The 23,334-nt window shown below is 50.7% G+C and overlaps 1 protein-coding gene across 17 annotated transcripts in view; it reads left to right on the plus strand.

The window, feature by feature from the left end:
• SLC2A9 (solute carrier family 2 member 9) overlaps positions 1–23,334 on the plus strand; it is a 208,216-nt gene that overhangs the window by 130,024 nt on the left and 54,858 nt on the right. Inside the window, exon 11 of one of the 17 annotated variants that reach the window (XM_073237848.1) lies at positions 223–13,519. The exons of 15 other annotated variants lie outside the window; for them this stretch is intronic. In XM_073237848.1, coding sequence (XP_073093949.1) covers positions 223–386 — 164 coding nt within the window. In that variant the 3' untranslated portion in view covers positions 387–13,519. One more of the 17 variants, XM_073237853.1, reaches the window with a different exon arrangement.

Consider the following 23,334-nt stretch of genomic DNA (forward strand, 5'->3'; position numbering starts at 1 on the left):
GTAGATGGGAGGGGACAGACCCGGGCAGAGAGAGCAGCCAGGGCCTGGTGGGGATGCAGGCGGGCGCAGTGAGGCCCCAGACAGGGGCAGCTGGCCTGGGCAGTGCCACTCTGGGAGGGGACCCACAGATTTTGCCCCTGGGCTAAATGCGAACCACTGAGTGGAGGAACTATGATTCCTAGTAGGATTTTAGTGCTTTGGGGCTATTTTTTCCCCTAACAGATGTTTTCTCAGGAAGAACAAGGAACGTTGATGTATCTCAGTGGAAATCTTCCTCCCTTTCTGCCTCCACAAATAAGCTCAATTGGACACATCCACCAACCTGTCTAAAGTGCTATTCTGGTTCAAACCATAAAGCTTTGCCATCTGTGTTTCTCCCAAACTGATCCCCCCCACTCCCAAGTGTTTGCAAACACAGCTTCCTTCTGATCACAGAACCTGCTGAGTTCCCGGCACTTAAGATCCTGAGCTCCCTGTCTGTGTCTGGGAGTCTCCCTAAAAGGAGGTGCACCTGCCCTCCCTAGTCCCAGATCAGCTGTCAGCCCCTACCCTCTGCTCCCGGAACCCGCATGTTCACCAGCAGCTGGGCCTCGTCTAGCAACTACTTTAGCCAAGGATTGACCAGTGTTTGGAAGCTCCACTTGAACTCCCATTGACGGTGCACAGTGTAAGGCCCCTGCGGAAATTACCTGCCTAAGGGAAGCTGCTGTGCGGGATGTGAGATCATCTCACACGCTTCTACGTGGACAGGAAGGAGCAGATTCCAAGAGGGCTGCCCTAGCAGAGTGTGGCTCAGAGATGCTGAGAGAGAAATGGCTGAGGGGCTCCCCGCTGGAGGCTGCTCCTCCCTATTCAGTGATTGACCAGGAGGAACCCTGAGCTTGCCTGAGGCAGCTTCTGTGGTGAGCAAACCGGTGGAGGAGAGGAGACGTGACCGGGAGCTGAGATTAGGTGAAGGGAAAGAAAGAGAACAAGGAAGACGGCGTCCTGCGACATGTTTTGTGTGCGTAACCCGAGCGAGGCAGTGGTAGTCCCAGCTAATAAATGAGGCAACATAAAAGAGCTTTACCTTCGAGGGAAAGGAGATCATCACCAAAACATGTCAATTACAGCTTAAAACATCACGTTGCACGCTGACTCTGCATGGCGTTAAGTTAAACCCTTTAAGAGCAGTTTATATGCTGGTGAGGGGGCAGACGTCCCATGGGTGACCCAATAAAATGGAGAATGGCCTCTGCTCTTACAAAGGTGCACATTAGGACCAGAACGCTGCTAAAGGCTAGAGCTTCCTGATGGGGGATCACGGAGGACCTGGTGAGCCACACCTGACTTGAAAAAGGGGCTCCTCTATCTATCACACTGAGTCTGGACTGGCACTATCACACTGCCACAGGGGGCTAACATTTGCGGGGACCTGCAGCATCTCTGCCAGCACCCCTGGCCCTTCTCCCCGCACCCCACACCACACGTTGTCCCTGCTTTCCAGCCACGGAGCCCCTGAAGCTGCCCCATTACCACTCATGTTCTCAAGATCCCAGCCTTTGCACAACTGCTCCCCCACCTAGAACCACGCTTGCCTGTGCATACAAGGAATGGCTTCCCACCTCTAAAAAGTCAGCTCACAGGGAATCTCGGACCTTCCTTAGGCTCCCCTAGAATTGGTGCTGGGGTCACCCTCTCCACCCCATATTACAGTGGCTGTGCCTGCTCAGCATCTCCTGATACCTTGGGAATGTTTCAAGGGCAGAGACCTTGTTTGCATAACTTCTGTAATCCAGGTACCAGACACAGAGCCTGACAACTGGTTAGCACTCGGTAAATGATGGTGGTTTTCATACAATCATTCACCATTGACTCCTTGGGTCACACAGACTACTGTGGGATGCGTGGTGTTTTGACACCACTTCTAACACCCAATGTGTGGTTTGTTGCTGACACCAAGCATGCCAATTTTCCACACCAGTTCTCCAGTTTTCTAACACCAGTTACCCAGCCAGTTGGGCACCAACAAGTCAATTCAATACTGATTCTACCCAGAGTGAGCACAGATCCCACAAGTTAAGGGTTTGGTCCCACAAGACTGCCCCCTTCCAGATACCAGGTGCAAGTGGGGTGTTCGGGTGACCACGTTTCTGCCTGGCCAACTACAAATTCAGGGGTTCCCAAGACCCACCCCATTCAGGTTCAGTAATTTGTTAAATGACTCAGAACTCAGAGACATTTTTGCTTGCTGGATTACGGGTTTATTACAAAGGATACCGCTCAGGACACGCCAAGTGGATGAGATTCACAGGTCTGGGGAGAGGGCACAGAGATTCCACGGCCTGCCCTCCCAGCACCTCCATACGCTCACCAGCCTGCAATCGCCCCTGGCCCCATCCCTTAGGGGGTTTGTAAAGGCTTATTAAATAGTCATGATGGAGCCCATCATTGGTCACTGGTGATTAAACAGCCGCCAGCCCCTCACCCCTCTCAGGAGATGGGGTCCGCAGCAGGAGGGAGTTGAGCTGAAAGTTCTAACCCCCTGTCCAAGGCCAGCCCCTCTCTTGAAATTATCTGAGGGCCCACCCTGAGTCCCCTGTTAGCATAAACGCAGGTGTGGTGGAAAGGGGCTCATTATGAAAAATAAAAGGCACTCCTAACTCTTAGGAAATTCCCAGGGTTGTAGGAGCTTGTGACAGGAACCCCAGGGACAAAGACCAGATATATACAGATTTGCCCCACTGTCCACAAGTTCCCTTTGAGCCACTTCCTGTTTACGGAAGGCCTACGTTATTACCTGTTTCCGCTAACCAGAAGCAATCCGAAGAGGGTTTTCACTTTTACAAAATGGTCATTGCTTCCTGGCTTTATGCCATTTCAGTTTACACAAAGGTTTCATAGGAACGCCCTGATTTCAGATGGCGGGCAAACCTGTATGTGTATATGTATAATCACACCATGGTGCCAGACAGCGGGCCAGATCGGAGGCTAAGGGGATGAGGCAAACCACATGACGAGCAGCTGCAGGGCCACTCCGGGCATTTTGTCCCCATAAAGTGGCACCATGGAGCCCTCGATGCACTGGTGGTCAGAGTCAACGGAAGGGGGGCAGAGGAAGGGGCTGGAGCCTCAGGGCTCCAGCCACTGGCCACACTTTGACCCTGAGGGGAACCCCTTCTGCAGACCATGGGGGGATGCCAGCCGGGCTCTCAGGACTGCACCCCGAGGGCCACCCCAAGGGGAGTCTGGTGAGACCCAGGAGAAGAGCCGAGGACAGTGGGACAGGTAAAGGTCACGAGAAATAGTCACAACCACGTCCTTGCTGGACATGGGAAGAATGCAGCCCCACCACGTTCAGACAGAAGGAAATGGAAAACATCCCATTCCGGCCCCAGAGGAGCCCCAGGAGGCAGACCTGTGAGTGATTATTTCTCAGTGTATTTACAGGCGGGCAGCAGAGGGAAAGAAAGAAAAGGGCACCAGTGTGTGTCGAATGCCTGGTATTTGCCCAGCATTGTCCCGACATTATTCCATTAATTCTCTCTCATTTGCAAGGTTGGATGCATGATCTCACAGCCAGTCAGGGTGCGGGGAGTCCAGACTCATCCGAGCTGTGTCTGCCCCTGGGGTACAGGGCAGGTGCTACTCCAGGCCCGGTGGAGAGTTCTGTCCCCCCGCCCTTACCGCCCCAGGACAGAGCCTGTTCAGCAGCCTGACCCCAGCTACCCCGCCAGGGCTCGGGACAGGGGCTGCCCTGCCTGGAGTACACTGGTCTCCCAGTCATGAGGCTAGAACCGCGCATAGCAGGGGTAGGTGCCTAGGACCAGTCTGCTTGTTGGATGGATGAACTAACAAACGAATGAATAAATGAGGGCTGTCTCTGTCCATGGCCCTGGCCTCCATCCAATTGCAGTAAGCAGCCCAGGGCTTACCTGGGGGTCCAATCAGATTCTCATTTCCCCTCCAAAGTTAGGAAACTATGTACAAAACATAATAACAAGTAAATTAATTTCTCACTTTCCTGACCAAGCAGAAATCATTGGGTAGAAGAAATCGCTATATATATATTAAAATAATTAGCACTATAAATCAAGAGGTATATATATTCTGACACCAAATCAGTATATAGTCCTAATTGATGAAAAAAATTGCTGAATGACAATTAAGTGCGAATGTCTCACAAACCCAGATTTAAAAAAATAGCGATCATTGCTCAGGACACATCCATCTCTCTAAAACGAATTTATCCAGAAGGTGAGATTAATTCCAGTGTTGCTGGTGTGAATTCTTAGCAGCCCCCACCTAAAGCAGGAGACCTGGGAAGAGCACAATAAGACGACCTTCCTAAAACTGCCCTGGAAAGTCTAAACTATTACATAAACCTGAAATCAGGTCGAAGTGCTGCAGAAGACACTGTCAGCTGGGATTTTTAAGGGAATTACCTGAACAGCCTACTTACAGAGGTGTGGGTCGTGGGAAGGGAATCAATGGACAAGGTGGAGATGCCCAAGGAATAGGAACAGTGGGAGGCCACCCACCCCCTCAGGCCCGAAAAGGCTCGGGCAGACTGATTTTAATTAAAATTAACTTCTCGCTAACCAGAGAAATTCAATACCAAGAAATAAGATTGTGTCAGGTGAGACTGAACTTTGAAGCTCCACAAACCACTGTTATTTAAGACATTTTGCCCCCACCCCCACCCCGACGAACCAGTTTCCATCCCAGCTGGGAATGCATGATGTAGGTAAAGATACAGACTCATTAAGTCAATACAAGTGGCGCCTGCATCTCTAAGAGCACAAAGAGGGATAAGAAGCGTTCCTGCCCAGGACTAGAGGCAGTTTCCAAGTAAAAAAAAAAAAACAGAAGAGGAAATAACCAGCTATTCTTGGGGTGGATAGAAAGTTGAGGCTCAGAGAGGTTAAGTGCTGTACCAAAAGTCACACAGCTAGAGCCAGGTTTCCAGTTCAGGTGAGTGTGACTCCAGAACCGGAGTTCTTAAGATCTACAGTAGGCTGCTGAGACAAGGCAGATCCCAGCACAATAAGGCAGGAAGCATAGAAGACACTTGGAGGAGGTAACAGTGAGATGATTTCTGAATGCTGAGTTGGAAAGAGCAGAGCCATCAGGTATGGGTTCCTGGGGTGTGCACCATGAAGGTGCCATGTCTAAAGGTGCATCTTCCCATGTTAGACAGACAAGAGCATATGCAGACATGGGTACTGATGTGGAGACCTGAGGACTCCCAGCTAGGTTCTGACACAACAGGGACGTGCTGTCTCTGACCCTGGCCCACAGGCAAACAGCCCTGCACACACCCGGGGTTGCAGGTCCCCACACACTGGTCACATGCATACACATACACATGTGTGCACTCCACTCTCCGTGTCCCCTGGGGCTCCTTTCTGGCCCACTCTCAGAGGCCTAATTCCCATCTCCTGCCTGATTCCAGATCTGGCCTGGTTGCCCCACTTTGGGCCAGGTGGGGTTGGGGCACAGTGTGCCCCGGCCTCCTGCACAGGGTGAGCAGACAACAATGTGAGCATGTGTGCACACCAGGCAGGGCACTGGAGGACTTCCCTGGCTAAGCTGGGCTGGGGACACAGTGAGTGACTGTTCGGGTTATATACTAACTCGTGGAATGTTTTTATTTGAGGAAGGAGGACATTTTCTAAAGCAGTGCCTGGTCATCATGGCCCTTACAGGCTGAAATTATTAGACTTTGTCCTCATGGAAGTGGGCAGCCTCTAAAAAGTTTTAGGCTAGTTTGTGACATATTCAGGGGTTTGAAAAGTTGACAGTGTGGGGACTAAACTGGAGGTAAAATATGGAAGATGGGAGGGGCTTACTAAGAGTGAATTCGAGGAGATCGTTGAGGAATTTGTATCAGTAGCTATCACTGTGTAACATGTAACTCCAAAACACAGTGGATTAAACAATGACCATGTGTTGTTGCTCCCAAGTCTGAGGGCTGACATGGTCGTCTTGCTATGCTGGCCCTGGCTTTGCAGATTTCCACTCCTGTCTGCATTTGGCTGGTAGGTTGGCGAGATGTCACCTAGTGGCCTCAACCACGGTCTGTCATTGAGAGAGGTGACTCAGCCACACATCTGGCACCACCCACCAGGCTAGCTGGGGTTTGTAAAACTACCCTGATGGTAGCAGAGTTGCAAAAGAAGAGGTGTGCAAAACCGCCAGAGGCCCACACATGAAACTTGACATCACTTTTGCAGCATTCTCTTTGCCAAAACAAGTCACAGGTCCAGTCCAGAATCCAGGAATGGGGGAAAAGACTTTATTTCTCATGGGAGGGGCTGCAGAGAACTTTGGCCATGTTACAATGTTCCCAGAAGTTGTAACCATAGAATAGGCAAGACATGACAATTATGGGCCATCATTTTAGAGAGAAACATATATCGTCCATTCATTCACCTATTTCACAAATAATTATTGAGTGCATACTAGGAAACAGGCATCCTTCTGGGCCTACAGATACAATGGTGACTCGACACACACTCACATACACACACACACACACACACACACAGAATCTCTGTCCTCAAGAAGCAAAACAATTTACTGAGAGTTATATAAAAAATCAACACATTGGATGGTCAAACTGCTAAAACCAAATCAGAGAGAAAAGCAATGTGTTGAATTCATCTTTTTTCTTTTAACTATCTATCAGGGATGTACAGAATTTTCTATTGAAAAGAGTGTTTTTTAACAGCTTGAATAGATTTCAGTGTTGTTCTTCATTTTGGCTACATAAATAAATTGAAGAATTTTCTCTTTTCTCTGTCTTAGTTCCCTGTTGTAGTGGCTAAAGGTGAGTAGGGACTGAGAAGGCACAGCTGCGTGGCATAAAGTATATTCTTATCCACAATAAGCATATCTGTCTTTTTCCTCTCCACATCCATTTGGGTCCAGAGATCCATGTAACAAGTGACAGGATTTAGATAGCAAGCTGTCAACATTTATCTTCCTTTATGATTCCTGTGTTTAGGACACAAGAGCTTGGATAGCAGAAGTTCAGGCAGCCAGGATCCCTGTGCACACATAGATTGCATTTTTCTTGTTAATGTATTCTTATTCACAAATGCACTTGATCTTTGGCTTCAGGTGAACTGACCTTGAGCTGACTGTGTGACCTTCATTAGTCACTTCTCTGAGCCCTAACTCCTGGCCAGGACAAGGAGACACCTCAGCCCACCACCCCAGGTGCCCACAGGGAGGCTGTGGAGGTCCAGAGAGGGAGGCTGTGGATGTTCTTGGATTCTCCCTGCAACTTTGCCAGAATGTGCAACAACTGGAGCAAGTCCTTTCCCTCTCTGAGACTCAGTTTCCCCAACAGTGAAATGAGGGGCTGAGCCCGATTAGGAGCTCTCCACCTGGGTGGGCAACACTTGAGAACCCATGCCCCCAGGTCAAACATACCCTCAAGCCACCCCCTCCATCCCCCACCCAGGCCACTGGCTAGGCAACAGGAATGGCATTTTAACATGTTTTCTGGATGATTCCTAAGCAGCCTGTTCAGCCAAACCACTTTTCTGTGTGTGGAAGCTTCTGGACTTAGTGACCACCTCCATGACTGCCCAGAGACCTGCACCCAGGAGAGCTGGCGCATTGAGCACTGGCCACTTGGTTCTCCTGCACGGATGGTCAGGGCAGTCACACACGTTGCAGTAATGAGGACAGTGACCATGGGGGCAGTCCTGTACCTAGACGGCAGCCTGGCTCCTGCGTCGTGCTCCCCCCAGTGACCTCATCCAGCCCTCACAGCAGCCCTACGAGGCAGACCATCATGGCCCCAGTTTGCACAGGGGGAGCTAAGGCTCTGGGAGGCTCTGACCCTTAGAGGTCATGCACAGCAGATGCTCCTGAGTTAGCATCTTAAATAGCAGGGCGAATAGTGTCCCCACAAGTTCACATCCCTTCGGAACCCCAGAATGTGACCTTGATGAGAAAAATCAGGTGTTTGCACATGTAATTAGTCAAGGATCTCAAGATGAAATCATCCTGGATTTAGAGCAGGCCCTAAATGCAATGACTGGTGTCTTTATAAGACAAAGGGAGGGCACGGAGACACACAGAGGGGAAGACGGGACAGGGACGGGAGTGAGGTGGCCGCAGTCAGTAACAGTGCCACAGACGGTCAGCGTCACCGGCAGGTGGGGGAGAGGTGGGGAGAGCTCCTCCCTCGCAGCCTGCAGGGGAAGCCAACCCTCCCAGTACCTACTTTTGGACTCCGGCCTGCAGAGAATACATTTCTGTTATTTTAAGTCACCAAGTTTGTGCTGATTTGTGTCAGCAGCCCTAGAAAGCTAATATAGCCATGGAGATGGCAGGAAGATATTTCCTTACCCCCGGGTTGCTGTAAATGCAGGACCAGCTTTAGAATTGAGAAATTCTCATCATCTAACCATTAATACCAAAGAGGTGGGTGGCAGGCTGCTCACCAATATTGCGGTGCATACTCTGCTTGTTTAAGAAGACCAAGGGCAGTTTTAAAAATTAATAATATTATCTTCCTTACATTGAACACCTGTTCAGCTCTCAGTACTTGGCCATGTTCACCCCAATGCTCACAGCATCCTGCAAAGGAGACACCCCGTTCTCATGAGGACGCCCTTGCTCTGGGACCCTGCCTCCCCCAGCTCACAGAGCACAGGCGGCCCAGCCAGGATTTGGGCCCACATCTCCGCCACTCTGAAGTCTCATCTCCCTGTCATTCTCCCTCACGTGCTTCCAAATGCCTGCTTTTCCCACTTACCTCTTTCCCACAGCCCACGGCAGTTCCCTAGGGAGCCTGTCTCCTGAGACGTGAATATGAGGATGAGGCAGGGCTCTTTAGGATTTTCTGCCAACTCCTCTCCAGAAAGGATTGTCCCTCTGGAGCAAGCGCGAGCGAACTCTGTCCTGAGAAAGGGTCTGAGCCCTCCCAGGCCCCACTGCATAAGCCTGGATTCCCAGCAGAAAGCTGGGCAGTGCTGGAAGCTCTGGCCTGCAGTCTCTGCAATCAGCGGCAGGTGCCCGGCTCCTGGGGCTCTTCTGCGGTGTCCGCCGAAGCTGCCTTCCTCCTGGCTGCGCCTCGGCGGCCCTGGAAGGAGACAGCACGATTCTCCGAGTGTATTAGGTTCTTGTGGCTGCTGTAACAAAGTGCCACAGACTGGTGGCTTTAGACAACGGAAATTCACGCCCTCACAGTTCCGGAGAGCAGATGTCAGAGTGAAGGCGGGGGCAAGGTTGTGCTCCACCAGAAGCTCTGGGAGAGAACCTGTTGTGCCTCTCTCCCAGCTTCTGGAAGCTGCTGGCGTCCCTTGATTTGTGGCCACATCCCTGCAGCCTCTGTCCCCACCTTCACATTGCCTTCTCCTTATGTGTCTGTCCCCAGAATTCCTCTGCCTTTCTGCCCAAGGAAACATGATGGTGGTTAACACCTGTGCTGATAATCCAGGAAAAGCACCTCCTCTCAAGATCCCTAACTTTGTCATATCCTCTGCCATATAAGGTAAAGAGTCACACACTGCAGGAATTTCAGAGATGGGGGAGCAGAGTGCCCACACCCCCCTGCAGAGAGGGGAGGGGCTCACGACTCAGCAATAGCCCCCGATATCCACACACATCCTCCCTGCTCCCCTACTTCTCCCCTGTCTCTAACCCCGAATGGGTGAGGGGGCTCAAGAGCCGCCAACGAACCCTGGTCAGGCTTCCCCATGCACAGTGCACGCTGTGATCTGGAGCTTGCTTTGGTGTTTCTGCTTCTGCTGTTTCTTGGCCCTGGGCCCCTGTGGAGCTGCTGTTTTAGCACCCTATTACCTGTGCAATGTAGGAACGAGTAGCTCTTGGGGGTGACTCAGGGTGGGGCAGGCTGTGTTACTTTCCTGTTACAAATGACCACTAACTTGGCGGCTTAGAACCATGTACATTTATCCTCCCATAGTTCTGGCGGTCAGAAATCTGAAATAAGTCCCACTGAGCTAGAGTCAGGGTGTTGGCAGGCCTGGTTCCTTCTGGCTCTGGAGGGATTTGTTATCTCACTTTTTTCCACTTAGAGGCTGCCCGCACTCCCTGGCTCATGGCCCCCTCCTCAGGCTCCAAGGCCCATAGCGTAGCCTGTTCTCTCTTGTCTGACCTCTGCCGGCCTTTTGTAAGGAAGCTGTGATCACCTTCAGCCCATCTGGGCTGAACAGGATAATCCAGAAAAATCTCATCTCGAGATCCTTAACTTACTCACATCTGCAAAGTTTCTTTTGTCCTGTATGGCAACCCAGTCACAGGTTCTGGGGACTCAGGTGTGGACATCTTTGCAAGTAAGTCAGAACAGTAGGGGACATTCCAGGCAGTAATAGCCTTTCCTCGTGCTTAAAGGCATTAGATAGCAGGATATATCTGGGAAGTCGGCCAGTAGTCTGGGCGGCCGGTGGTGTCCTGGGGGACCTGTGGGTGTTGCAGACGACCAGGATGGGGGCAGGGCTGGGTCAGACCCCACCCGTGGACTCAACACGGAGCGAACATGTCCGTCTGCTCGGGTCGCCGTAACAAGTACCACAGATGGGAGCTTAAACAACAGACATGGATTGTCTCACAGTCCTGGAGGCTGGAGGTCCAAGATCAAGGTGTGGGCCAGGCTGACTTCCTCTGAGGCCCCCTCCTTGGCTTATAGACGGCCGTCTCTCACTGTTTCTTCACATGGTTGTCCCTGTGTGTGTCTATACCTTTTCTTATCAGGACACAGTATTATTGGGTCAGGGCTCACTCATATGACCTCATTTAACCTTTATCACTTCTTTAAAGACACTCTTTGCAAATACAGTCACATTCTGTGGTATTAGGGCTTAGGACTTCAACTATGAATTCGGGGAGTGGGGGACACAATTCATCCCATAAAAGTGATTATAAGTAAAGGTCTTCAAACAAGAAGCCTGTATCTCTTACTAACACTGTGACTTTGGGCAAGTGGCTTAACCTCTCTGGGTCTCATCCGAAAACTAAAGGCAACAATAGTATGTCCTCACTGGGCCACTGTAATGGTTACTGATGCCACCATGTGCCAGATGCCCCTAAAGGAGCTGAGGATACAGTAATGAACAAGAGACAAAAACACCTGTCACCACAGAACATTTGTTACAGTGGAGGGAGACAATATACAACAATATGAGGGCATTTGTGAAGTGGCTGGAATGGAGAAATCAGAGCAGGGAAGATGGGTGGGGAGTGCATATGGGGAGGCCTTGAATTTGACATGGGTTGTTGGGGGGGGGCCCCAGTGGCAGAGCGACCACTGAGCACATGTATGAAGAGCATGAGAGAATGAGACATACAGATAGCAGGTAAAAGCACACTGAGCAGAGGGAGTAGCCAGTGCAAAGGCCCTGAGGCAGGAAAGTGTCTCATCTGTTTGAGGAACACCAAGGAGGCCAGTGAGGCCAGGGAGTAAGTGAAGGAAGATGGGCAGCAGGCAAGACTGAAGCACCGGTGATGGAGGACAAGCAAGCAGCAGGTTGTGGCTTCAAACGCCATTTTAAGGAACTTAGGCTCTTTTCTTTGGGAGAGATGGTACCCCTCCAGCGATTTGAGGCAGAGGTGTGACAGCATCTGGGCTCCATGTTTAAAGGATCGTCTTGACTTCTGTGTCAGAACAGGCTGTAGGAGGCCAAAGGGAAAAGCTGGACGGCAGTTGGGAGGTGGTTGCAATCATGCGGGCAAGTGGTGACGGCCCCTTGGACCAGGGTGGTAGCAGAGCTGGTGATGAGAAGTGGGGGCTTCTAAATATAGTACTATCTGTGTAAGTTCTAATGGGCAGAATGCCTTGGCCGTGGGATGTGTGATGTGGGAGCAAGGCAGGAGCCAAGAGAACCCGAAGCACGGCGCTGCTGGGAGCCCAGAGGGCAGAGGTGGGGAGCAGACCAGCGCTAGTCTAGGATGTGTTTAAGTGGACATGACCATCAGTCATTCCAGGACAGGGGAGCTGACCTTGCCTCAGAGTGGGTCGTCCAGAAGGCTGTGCCCAGGTGCAGCCTGGGATGAGCGATGTTTATCAGCAACGGTCACCCCAGAAGGGAGGGGAGGGCACAGGGGTGGGCAGAGGGAGAAGCCGAGCTGTAACGCGCGCCCCGTGGGGAGCTGTGCCACTCCCAGGGCCCATCAGAGGGCCCCATGCTGTAGCCAGGCCACTCTGCCCTCCATCCATGGCTAGTGGAGGTGGGCCGCCCTGGGGAGTAAGTCCCTTGGGCCAGGCAGCTCTCTGCAGCTGAGGCTGCCCCTGGGGGTGCTGGTGGCTGGAGACGGCTGCCCACCGCACTCCCACAGCTGGGAAGCATCCGTTCCTGAAGGACAGTCATGATGCCAGGCCCGCCCTGCCCACATGCCCTTAGCTGCAATTCCAAAGCTCAAAAGCTCAGAAACCCAGTTGTTTTTCAGTAGTGTGGTGCCAAGCCTGCCCTGGGCAGATGTGGGCTCCTTGCCATCATTCTGCCCCCTTCAGTGAGACTCGTGATCAGTCCCTTCCTTCGAGCTCTCTTCCTCCTGGCCCCCAGCAGGCCTCTCCCTCAGCTTCCGCCACCACGGGGCTGCTCCTCCTCCGGCCCTGCCCACCTCGTCTTCTTCCTGCCCAGGGGGGCTGGGAGTCCCCAGGCTCTGCCCTTGACCCACGCTCTCGCGATGCAAACACTCTCCCGGATAGTCTTTCCCACTAAAAGCGTCCATGACCACTGTTCCTGGTGACCCACCCCACTCCAGGTCTCCACCTGCTCTTCTCCCCCACGTTCCAGACCCAGCTGTCTGCTTCCCTCCGTAACAGATCCATATAGATGTCCTGTAGGCTCCTAAAAACTCAGCATGCCCGATCAGAAATCATTATTTTTCTCCCTAAATCTGCTCTTCCCCCTATTTCAATGAATGGAGCCACCACCGACCTACCCGCCCCCAAGATCATCCTAGACCCTCCATCCCCTCAGTCCCTATTTCCAGACAGGCACTGGCTTTGAGGTGGGCTCAAAACACCACTGTCAGAGCTCACCAGGGAAAGTAACATCTCAGCAGAGCACCGGAACTCGACGGTTGCCTTCATCACCACCACCCTCATCACCGTCACCACCGTCACCACCGTCAGCCACTCACCACGATAGTGGATGCACCACTTAGCCTGGCATCACGGGGCTCAGCTCCCGGCTCCCCACCCTGGGTCTCCGATGGTCACTGAGCTGAGGAAGCGTCAAGGCTACTCCCCCACAGCTGAGGACAGGGAGAAGATAGAAGAGTTTAGTTCCTTTCTTCTTTCAAAGATTTTTATCTGTTTTGTTCATTTCTGTATTTCTGGCCTCTATCAGTGAGGGCCTGCTCTGTACCCAGAGCCCAGCTTTGTCCTTGACATTGGGATAAGCATCTAGAACAGCCCCCATGGAGCTGATACTCCAAACAGGGACTGAGGCATAGCTCAGTAACATATGGATAGGAAGGAGGTCATCGTAAGTCCCACAGGGACAAGGGGAGCAAGATAAGGGAGTAAAGAGGGTCAGAGCTGTAAGGGGTGCATTCTGACAGGTTGCAGGGAAGGCCTCTCTGAGCAGGTGAAGTCTGGACAAAGATCAACACAAAGCCGGGAATGAGCCACGCACAGATCCTCCCAGGCTGTGGAAGAAGGGAGGCAGGCACCTGCCCGGTGTGTTCTAGAACAGCGCTGCCCAATAGAGAGATGAGTCAAGCTACAAATGTAACTTTAAATTTTCTAGTAGCCACATTAAAAAAGCAAAAAAGAAACAGGTAAAATTACTTTTAATAACACATTGGATTCAGCCCCATGTATCTAAAATGTGATCATTTCAGCATGTAATCCTATAAAATGTGTTCATGAGGTATTTTAAATATCTTTTTTTTAATACTAAGTTCTTGGAATTGTGTTTATTTTACACTGACAGCAAATTTCAATTCAGACTGGCTGCGTTTCGGGTGCTTGGGTCTGTCATATCAGTGCAGTTCTAGAAAGGGCAAGTGGTGTGTATGACCGGACTGGAGCATACAGAACAGCAGAGAGGGCAGGTGAAGCCAAAGGAGGAAGGAGCCAAATCTTATGGACTGTCGAGTGTGTTGGAGTTCAAGTGCGGTGGGAAATTACTGAGCAGTTGACCAGAGGGCTGACTTCACCTGATTTCTATTTCAAATGATCACTTGGCCTCTGTATGGATAATAGACTAGATGACAGACATGGTTACTGTGTGCCCCAGATGGCTGCAGAGAGCTGGTCTGAGGTGAATCTTTCAGTAGTAACAGTAGTGTTGATAACACAATGGTAATAAGCAGCTACTTTCACATCTGTCAGTGTACCCATTTCACAGATAAAGAAACTGGGGCTCAGAGAGTAAATAATGGGCCCCATACAGCATCACAGTTAGCATCAGAGCAAGGACTGGGTCTGTTCCTGTACCCAGGTGCCTCCCCACCTTCCAGAACTGGCTGGCTGGAGGCAGAAGGGTCCCAGGCAAGGCACTCAGCCATGCCTCAGTTCTCTGTGCTGTATCCGTTCGTCCAGGAGCCATACGCTCTGAAATGCTGTTTGCTAATATGGCAAATCATGGGCCCTGGGGCCAGATTTCTACAAGACCAGTGTGAGTCAGGGACCTTGGGCTGTCTCATCCATCCAGCACTGGGAGACCTTGAAAGACCTTCAAACACAGCATCAGCTCCCACTCTTTCCCTTCTTTCATGTTCTGGAAAAGCAGTAGGAAACTTACCCCCTGAATCATGGCCCTGAGGAAGAGGCATGGGCCTGGGGTCAGATCAGGCCACCCCTCTGACTAAGTGTGTGTCCTGAAAAGTCGCATTGCTTCCCTAAGCCACATTGGCAAAATGAGACTAATGTTCCATGATAAGGGCACAGTGCGTGGCAGGCAGAAGGTGGTTGGTGAGTTTTAATTTCCATCCTTGCCTTCCCACTTTACTAGGGCAGATTTAAATATATCCTGTAACAACACAAGTTATGAATTCAGAGTTCTGGAAAGGAATGATAAGTGGTCTGATTTGGTTTTTTCACAAGCCCCCTGAGATGATGAACACATGGTAATGTAATGATGCCATTGTTAGAGATGACTTGTTGGAGATGCCAATGATGACTTGCTGGAGAAAATTCTAGAAGAGGGATTTCTCGACCTCAGCACCACTGGCATTTGGGGCCGGATAAGCCTTGGTGGTGGGCCGTCCTGTGCACTGTACAATGGTGGACAGCATCCCTGGCCTCTACTCACCAGCTGCCAGTAACATCTTCTATTAGTCGGGACAACCAGAAATGTCCCTAGACGTACCAAATGTCCCTTGAGGGCAGATTGATCCCTGGTTGAAACCCACTGTCATGACCTGGTGTTTTGGAATAAACACGGGCTTGAGATTCAAACCAACCTGGCTTTTCCATGACTTACTCTAAGGGGCAAGTGATTTGGCTGTGATTTGGGGCAAGTCAGTGTGTGTCTGTGTGTCTGTCCTCCTCTCCCTCCCCTCTCTACTTCTTTCTTAATCTATATAAAGGTCTTTTATTAAGTGTCCACTGTGTATTATATACAAAACTCCTGTAATTCTTTCCAAAACCTATGTGATCGCTATCCATTTTACAGATGAGGAAACTGAGGCACAGAGAGATAAGGTGCTCATCCAGAGACACATAACCAATGACAGAGAAGCCAGGTTTCAAGTCTGGGCACTTCGTGCTCTTCTGAAAGTGAGGCTCCACACCTCTGAAACACACAGGAAACCGTGTGCTGGGCGATTCAGTGAGGTGACCTACCCAGCACATCTAGAACCTAGAATGGAGCATAGTAAATGCTGAATAAACACTAGTTCCCACTCTCACTAAATTGATTTCCACCAAGAAGTTTCTTAGAGTTCTACAGTGCATGGTTGCAATTCAAGTGTTTGTACCGGAATGGGAGAGGAGTTTAACATCCACTAGTGCTTGTTCTCTTCTGTCAGGTGCTACACCCGCAGGGGTTTGACCTGTAAGTGGGGGCAGCTGGGGGGAATAGCAGGGGTCGACTCAAATGCTCTTGCTCACAAGCTCAGAAGAGGCCAGAGCCTGTCCGCAACCCATCTCTTGGCTTCAAGTCAAGGCCCCCTGAGGCACTGTGTCCGTGTGAATAGAGTACCTTTCAGACATTCTGTGTTCATCTCCTTTTGCTGTTGTAACAAATGACCACAAATTTAATGGACTAAAACAACATAAGTTTATTATGGTACAGTTCTGAGCCGAGAAGCCTAATGGGGCGGGCAGGCTCCAGGGGAGAATCTGTCCACTCCCGGCCTCTTCCGGCTTCCGGAGGCACCTGGGTTCCTTTCCTTGCGATCTTCGTCCATCTGCAAAACTCTGCTCCTCTCCTCACATCTCTTTTCCTGCCTTTGAGCCTCTTGCCCCCCTCTTACCAGGACCCTTATGAGTGCACTGGGCCCACCTGGGTGACCAGGATGAATTCCCCATCTCAGAATCCTTAGCTCAACCCCATCTGCTGAGTTCCTTTGCCACGTAAGGTAACAACGCACAGGTTCTAGGGATTCGGATGCCATCTCGTTTGGAGGGGAATCATTCTGCCTCTCATGGCATCATGTGTGCTCTGTGTTTGCATGAAGGGAAGAAAAAAATAGGATATGAAATGGCACTCCACTATACTATGCTTCCCATGGGCAGCTTGATATAGTCAAGATTCTGTGGAGTTCGTACTTCATCCAGCCTTGGGCCCGGGAGGGCAGGGCCCCACTGAACCCCCTTGTGACCTTGAGCACGTTAGCTTAGCTGTCTGAGCCGCCCCCTCTGTAATGAGCCTGGTGCCTGGCTTGCAGGGTTGGTGTGAGTTTGAAAGAAATCTCTGTAAAGGGGTTAATAAAGTTCCAACTCATAGAAAACAAGACCTGAGGGTTGTTGTAAGGGTTTCCTAAGCTGCTTAGGAAAACACCCGCCCCTGTGCCACTGCCCCATGGGGCCCCTCACCACCAGGAACCCATCCTGGGGCAAGTCCCCCAATGCTCTGCACACCCAGAGGCCAAGCTGTGGAGGTGCAGAAGCCTTCACTAAATTAAACAAGGCTTCAGGGAGAGAGCTGGTTCTGAGAGAACGCCAACAGAATGTGCTGGGGTCGTTTTTCTAAGCTGTGGCAGCCCCTAACGTAGAGTCTGACCCGCCTCGAAATCTCATTCATCAGAGCCAGTCAGGGAGAGCTGGTCTGCGTCGAGGCCCTGCCTCACCCTTGAGGTGTTTCCCAGAACTCTCCCAACTTCTTTATTTAAATAAAATGCGGGAGGAAGTAGAATATCCAGCTTGTTAGAATTATGTCTTAAAAGGGCCTGCAGGGGCCTCTCTCTCTGAGAAAAACAGCTCATGTCCTTTAATGTGTGGCTTTTCTGAAATCTCTGTTGGCTGTTCACAGTCTGTTTTTTTATTTTTTTAGCTTTCCCCTTCTTCTGAGTAATGTCCCAGATTAATTCATCCAACCAAGTCCTGAGCACGTGCTCTGTGGCAGGTGCTGCACCCGCCCTGAGGCTGCACAGATAGAGCCTTTTGCTTTCCCTGCTGAGTCCATAATCTAATAAGAAGATTGACCCTCACACTGAGAGTCGTAGATCCAGCCGGGAAGTGCACAGTCAATGCGCCTGGCTAGCAGGTCCCACAGGGAAGAGATGTGTAAGTGAGGTGGATGGATGAGTGCATTCCTTAATTTAAAAGTATTTTCCCAGTACTTTTTTGTCAATCCAGCCACGGGGGAATGACCCAGAAACATGGTCTCCACTCTTGGACCTTATATCTCAGGGGGCAGCCTTAGAGCCCAAGCTGCCCCACCACAGATGTGTATTTACACAGAGCCCTGACTGGTAAACTGATAAATACTCTAAGATGAGTGACAAGCGCTAAGAAGGAGTAACGAGGGTAAGAGGCTAGTGTGATGGAAGGAGGGGCCGGTTTGGTGGGAGGACCGGTGGGCTTCTGTGAGGGGCCCGCACTGGCAGCAAGACCTGGTGCTCGAACAGAAGCAGCCCTTGAGGATCTAGGAGGAGAACGTGCACGGGCCCTGACACAGGGACCGGCTTGAAAGGCCTGGGGAAGGCTGGAGGGATGCTGGCAAAGGAAAGAATGAACTGGAGGTGAAGATGGAGGGAAAGCAGGCCTCCGAGCACGGATCCGGGAAGCAGTCAGGGTTTTCCATTCAACTCAGTGGGAAGCTGCTGGAAGTGTGAAACACAGGAGGAACTTGATCCAGCCTCAGAGTGCAAGAGACGTGGCTATATTTTCAATTGTTCACTCACCAGGCAGTTATTCATCACCTACATGTGCCTGGCTCCCGCCTAGGCCCAGGAGACCCTGGGGACCATCAGACTCCCGAGGTGCACACGCCAGCCCCAAGGAGGACATCCTGTGGGGGGGTGAAGTGACACCTGAGTCAGCGCTTGAGAGGTGATCAAACTCAGATTCGGGCTCCATGGGACAGCCTGATTCTTTCTCTCTCAAGAGAGTGAGTTCCCCATCATTTGAGGTTTGCAAGGATGGGATTCCACAGGAAGGAGCCAGGGTACCCTGAGGTCCCGCCCTGGCTGGAGGGCGTGGCCCAGGAAGGGAGAGCATGATTCCTAAAGAGGAAAAACGAATGCGGGGCCTGAAGCCAGGCTCAAATCCAGTCCTGTCGTGGGGAAGGCGCGGTCTCAGCTCATCTTTTCCTATTCCTTCACCTGCTCTCTTGGTCACTGCTCGGCCATTTATTCATCTCTAGATCCTGTCCCTCATGTGCCCATGTGATGATTCATTCATCACATCCACTTCGCTGAACACGCCTCGCTGGGCACCTGGTCTCAGCCAGGACTTTTGCCTCATCACTCATGGATCTTAGGGACAACAGGTGGCATCCCTCAGTGTGCAGGGGGCTGTGGGTGCACAGAGGAAAGTGCCAGCAGCCTGGAAAGCAGGGCACAGGTAGATGACACACAGTGAATCTGAAAAGGTCAGACTTTTTTTGGGCAGACCACGGTGGGAGCAGAAGGACAGGATCCCCCATCAAGGGACCACCTGGTGCTGGTCAGGTGCCACGGGGAGCTGCAGGCTGTCCTCTGCTGTTGTCTCAGTGGCCTGACCCTCTCCCAAAAAGATTGCCATGCACGTGGCAGGAAGACCCAGGCATAGAAATGGTCCCGCTAAAGGCTGTCATCTGCTCAGCAAGTTTCTCCCCCTACACCAGGAGCCAGGGCTGACTAAGCACAAGAGTTCAGCCTTCTGACCTGGAAATGGTTCAGCTCTGCCGAGCCCACTTGTGGCACCAACCCGAAGGTGAAAACACAGCAGGGCCGCTGGTTCTGCAGAGAGGGCTCCTGACTCCTGGGGGGGCTTTTATCCCCACATTCACACCTGCCAGAGCTGTGGGCAGTGCAGATTTGATGAAAACACCTGGAAAAAAAAAAAGCTCAGCTCAGCACTGGCAGAAACTCGCAAGAAAAGTCAGAATTTAGAAGCCTTGATGAGGCTCCACGTGCATGGGTCTCCCAATTTCATCTCCAAATGGGCTCTTCCTTCCCTTCAACCTCCCTCAGCCTCAGGCCAGTGTGGCAGGAAGGATGTGCATGGATCCTCTCTCTGCCACTTACCAGCTGAATGACCTTGGGCAAGTCATCTCATCCTATGCCTCAGTTTCCTTTCTGTACACTGGGGACAACACCACCTACCTAGATAATCTTAGGCGCAGTAGAATTAATTTCTGTAACTGCACAAGGGACCACACTGTGGGTGCCCAGAACACGGCAGGTATTTTATTTAAGATATTTGTCTTGACTGAGAGGATTCCATGGAAAATCAGGAATTGATCTGGATCAGATCTGGACCTGAATCTCATGTCTGCTGTCTTACCAGCTCTGGGACCTTAGCTGTGAGGTTTTCCCCTGGGCCATAAGTCCCTCATCAGTAGTTTGCTTGGGACAGTCTCAGTTACACCTGATGCCCTGACACGCCCATCTGTAAAGTGGGCCTGACAGTGCCATCCGCAAGGATTTCTGGGAGGATGGACAAAGAGAATGCAAAGGGAACTCCCGATAAGCCTGAGAATGCCCACCCTCCCCCCCACACGCCAGCCTTGGTAGGGTCACATTTACAGAAGCATCAGTCTGATACGCAAGAAGAAGCCATTTGAATTCTCCTAAAACCAGTCAGAAAGACACCATTCATACCACACAGCAGAATTTGTTGAAAAGGCATTCTCCTCTCTCCATCCCAGCAGGGCTGACACACTGAGCTGCTCGCAGAGCCCAGCTCCCGCCCTCGCCAAGGCCCCTCTCTCGTGTCTGAAGCCCTGTGCCTCCCCATCTCTCTCTCTGCGCCTGCCCCGCATTTCCTTATGTAAATGTCTCCATTGACAACGTGATATCCTCTTTCCCCCATCTCATAAGCAATTGACCCTTTTAAACAATCAGGAAATCATCAAGTTGAGATACCATTGGGGTGACCAGCCACCTCTGGCATCTCTGAGATCTACATCAGGTGGTCAGTCGGATGCCCAGGAGTCTCCATTATACATCAGTGGGCATCCAGGGAAGAGAACTCGGGCATAGACTTCAGTACTGGGCAGAGCAGGTGAAAAACTAGGGTGGGTCTCCCCAGAAAGACCCTAGACAAGGACTCAAAGAAAGAACCTTCTCTGGGGGACAATCCCAGGAAACACAAGGAGGGAAGCAGGTACATGATGTGGGGAGGGAAGGCAGCCTGAATAAGGTGCCTCACGGAGCGGGCTGCTGCCACGGGCCACCAGAGTGGAATCCTGTCAGAGCGCCCCAGAAAACTGTAGGAAAAACAGTCTCTGAGTCATCCCCTGGGGAGGGTTTACACCACCTCCCTGCAGTCAGCCCAGGCGAGGAAGAGGCCTCTGGCTTGTGGAAACCAGACAAAGCCAGCTTCCCAGGAGGCTGGTGGGCAGGTGGACACGGGGCCAGCTGCACTGAGACCAGTGGGGGGCCGATGGGATAGGGTGGGCCACCAACCGCTTCTGCTTCAGCAGCCTAGGTTTTTGAGCCAGGCAACACCATGAACCCACAGGATGTGAACTACCGCCCGACCCAGAGACCATGGCCCCTCCACAGCTCTAACCCCAGCACCCAGGGCAGCACCAGCTCAGAGCAGGAGCTCAGTGATCTGTGTTCACTGAGTGAATAAACAATCCCATTCACTCCACAGCAGGGTGAGCCGAGCCCCCGAAGGAGGGGTGCGTGCCTCGTGCTGTCCCCAGGCTCCTTGGCCTTATTCCAGGTGGCCTCACATCTGCAGCACCCACCACGCCTGCCCCACCCGGCGGCCCCCTCTGCTCACCCGAGAGAGGGGGAGTGTTGAAGGGGCCCGTGGGGCCCATCCGCTGAATCCTCCCCTCTGTCTCCACTGCAGTAAATACACACTCCCCTTAGGGACAGGTCGTCCTAGTGTGGTCGGCCCACCACACAGAGCACAGCGCTGTGGGTTTGTCCAGATAGATTTGAACTGCGGCTTTGTTACCTGCTGGCGAGCTGCTCACACTCATCAGGACGTGGCAGCCCTAACTTTTCATTAGAATTAGCAGAGTCAGTTTGGCCTTACATGGCCTGTTAGCTCCTGAGGCTCTTGGAAAACACGCTTTTCCACAGAAACTCCAGCATGGAGACATTCAAACCTAGAGTTCAACTTACAAGTCCAGATTTTTTAAATTCCAGAATAAACTCTCAGTCAAGGCATCCTAGTGGGTAGTGAACAGCGAGACCCACTCTCTGTCTCAGTGGAGCGGAGCTCAGGATGGATCCCAGCAAATCCGAGCTAGAATCACAGAGGATGGGTGTTAACGGCACTGAGAGGCTGGAAGTGCTTTTCCACAAACATTTTCCCAATCATTTCCTCAGTTCTTTTTTTTTTTTAAAAGAAAGGAATATTATCAGAAAAGTGTACCTCCATAGCCGATGATCTGACACCCTTTAAGTGATCAAAATTAAGGATATTTAAAGCATGCATTAATCATTGATTTACAGTTAGTTTTATGCTATCAGGGAGTAATCCCCCTTCTCATTCATTCTTTTGTTTTGTTTTGTTTTGTTACATTTAATCTATACTTATATGAAGAATATTATGTTTACTAGGCTCTCCCCTATACCAGATCCCCCCCCCATAAACCCCCATACAGTCACTGTTCATCAGCACAGCAAAATGCCGTAGAATCACTACTTGTCCTCTCTGTCTTGTACAGCCCTCCCCTTTCTCCCACCCCCCCATGCATGCTAATCTTAATGCAGCCTCGCCAACATTTGTTGTTGTTTGTCTTTTGGACGGCAGCTATCCTTACTGGTGTGAGGTGATACCTCATTGTAGTTTTAATTTGCATTTCTCTGATAATTAGCGATGTGGAGCATCTTTTCATGTGTCTGTTGGCCATCTGTATTTCTTTTTTGGAGAACTGTCTGTTCAGTTCCTCTGCCCATTTTTTAATTGGATTATTTGTTTTTTGTTTGTTGAGGTGTGTGAGCTCTTTATATATTTTGGACGTCAAGCCTTTATCAGATCTGTCATTTACAAATATATTCTCCCATACTGTAGGGTTCCTTTTAGTTCTATTGATGGTGTCTTTTGCTGTACAGAAGCTTTTCAGCTTAATATAGTCCCACTTGTTCATTTTTGCAGTTGTTTTCCTTGCCCGGGGAGATATGTTCAAGAAGAGGTCACTCATGTTTATGTCTAAGAGGTTTTTGCCTATGTTTTTTTCTAAGAGTTTAATGGTTTCATGACTTACATTCAGGTCTTTGATCCATTTTGAGTTTACCTTTGTATATGGGGTTAGACAATGGTCCAGTTTCATTCTCCTACATGTAGCTGTCCAGTTTTGCCAGCACCATCTGTTGAAGAGACTGTCATCTCGCCATTGTATGTTCATGGCTCCTTTATCAAATATTAATTGACCATATATGTTTGAGTTAATGTCTGGAGTCTCTAATCTGTTCCACTGGTCTGTGGCTCTGTTCTTGTGCCAGTACCAAATTGTCTTGATTACTATGGCTTTGTAGTAGAGCTTGAAGTTGGGGAGTGAGATCCCCCCTACTTTATTCTTCTTTCTCAGGATTGCTTTGGCTATTCGGGGTCTTTGGTGTTTCCATATGAATTTTTAAATTATTTGTTCCAGTTCATTGAAGAATGTTGCTGGTAATTTGATAGGAATTGCATCAAATCTGTATATTGCTTTGGGCAGGATGGCCATTTTGACGATATTAATTCTTCCTAGCCATGAGCATGGGATGAGTTTCCATTTGTTAGTGTCCCCTTTCATTTCTCTTAAAAGTGACTTGTAGTTTTCAGGGTATAGGTCTTTCACTTCTTTGGTTAGGTTTATTCCTAGG

Source organism: Manis javanica, chromosome 5, assembly GCF_040802235.1.
Source record: "Manis javanica isolate MJ-LG chromosome 5, MJ_LKY, whole genome shotgun sequence".
NCBI lineage: Eukaryota > Metazoa > Chordata > Mammalia > Pholidota > Manidae > Manis > Manis javanica.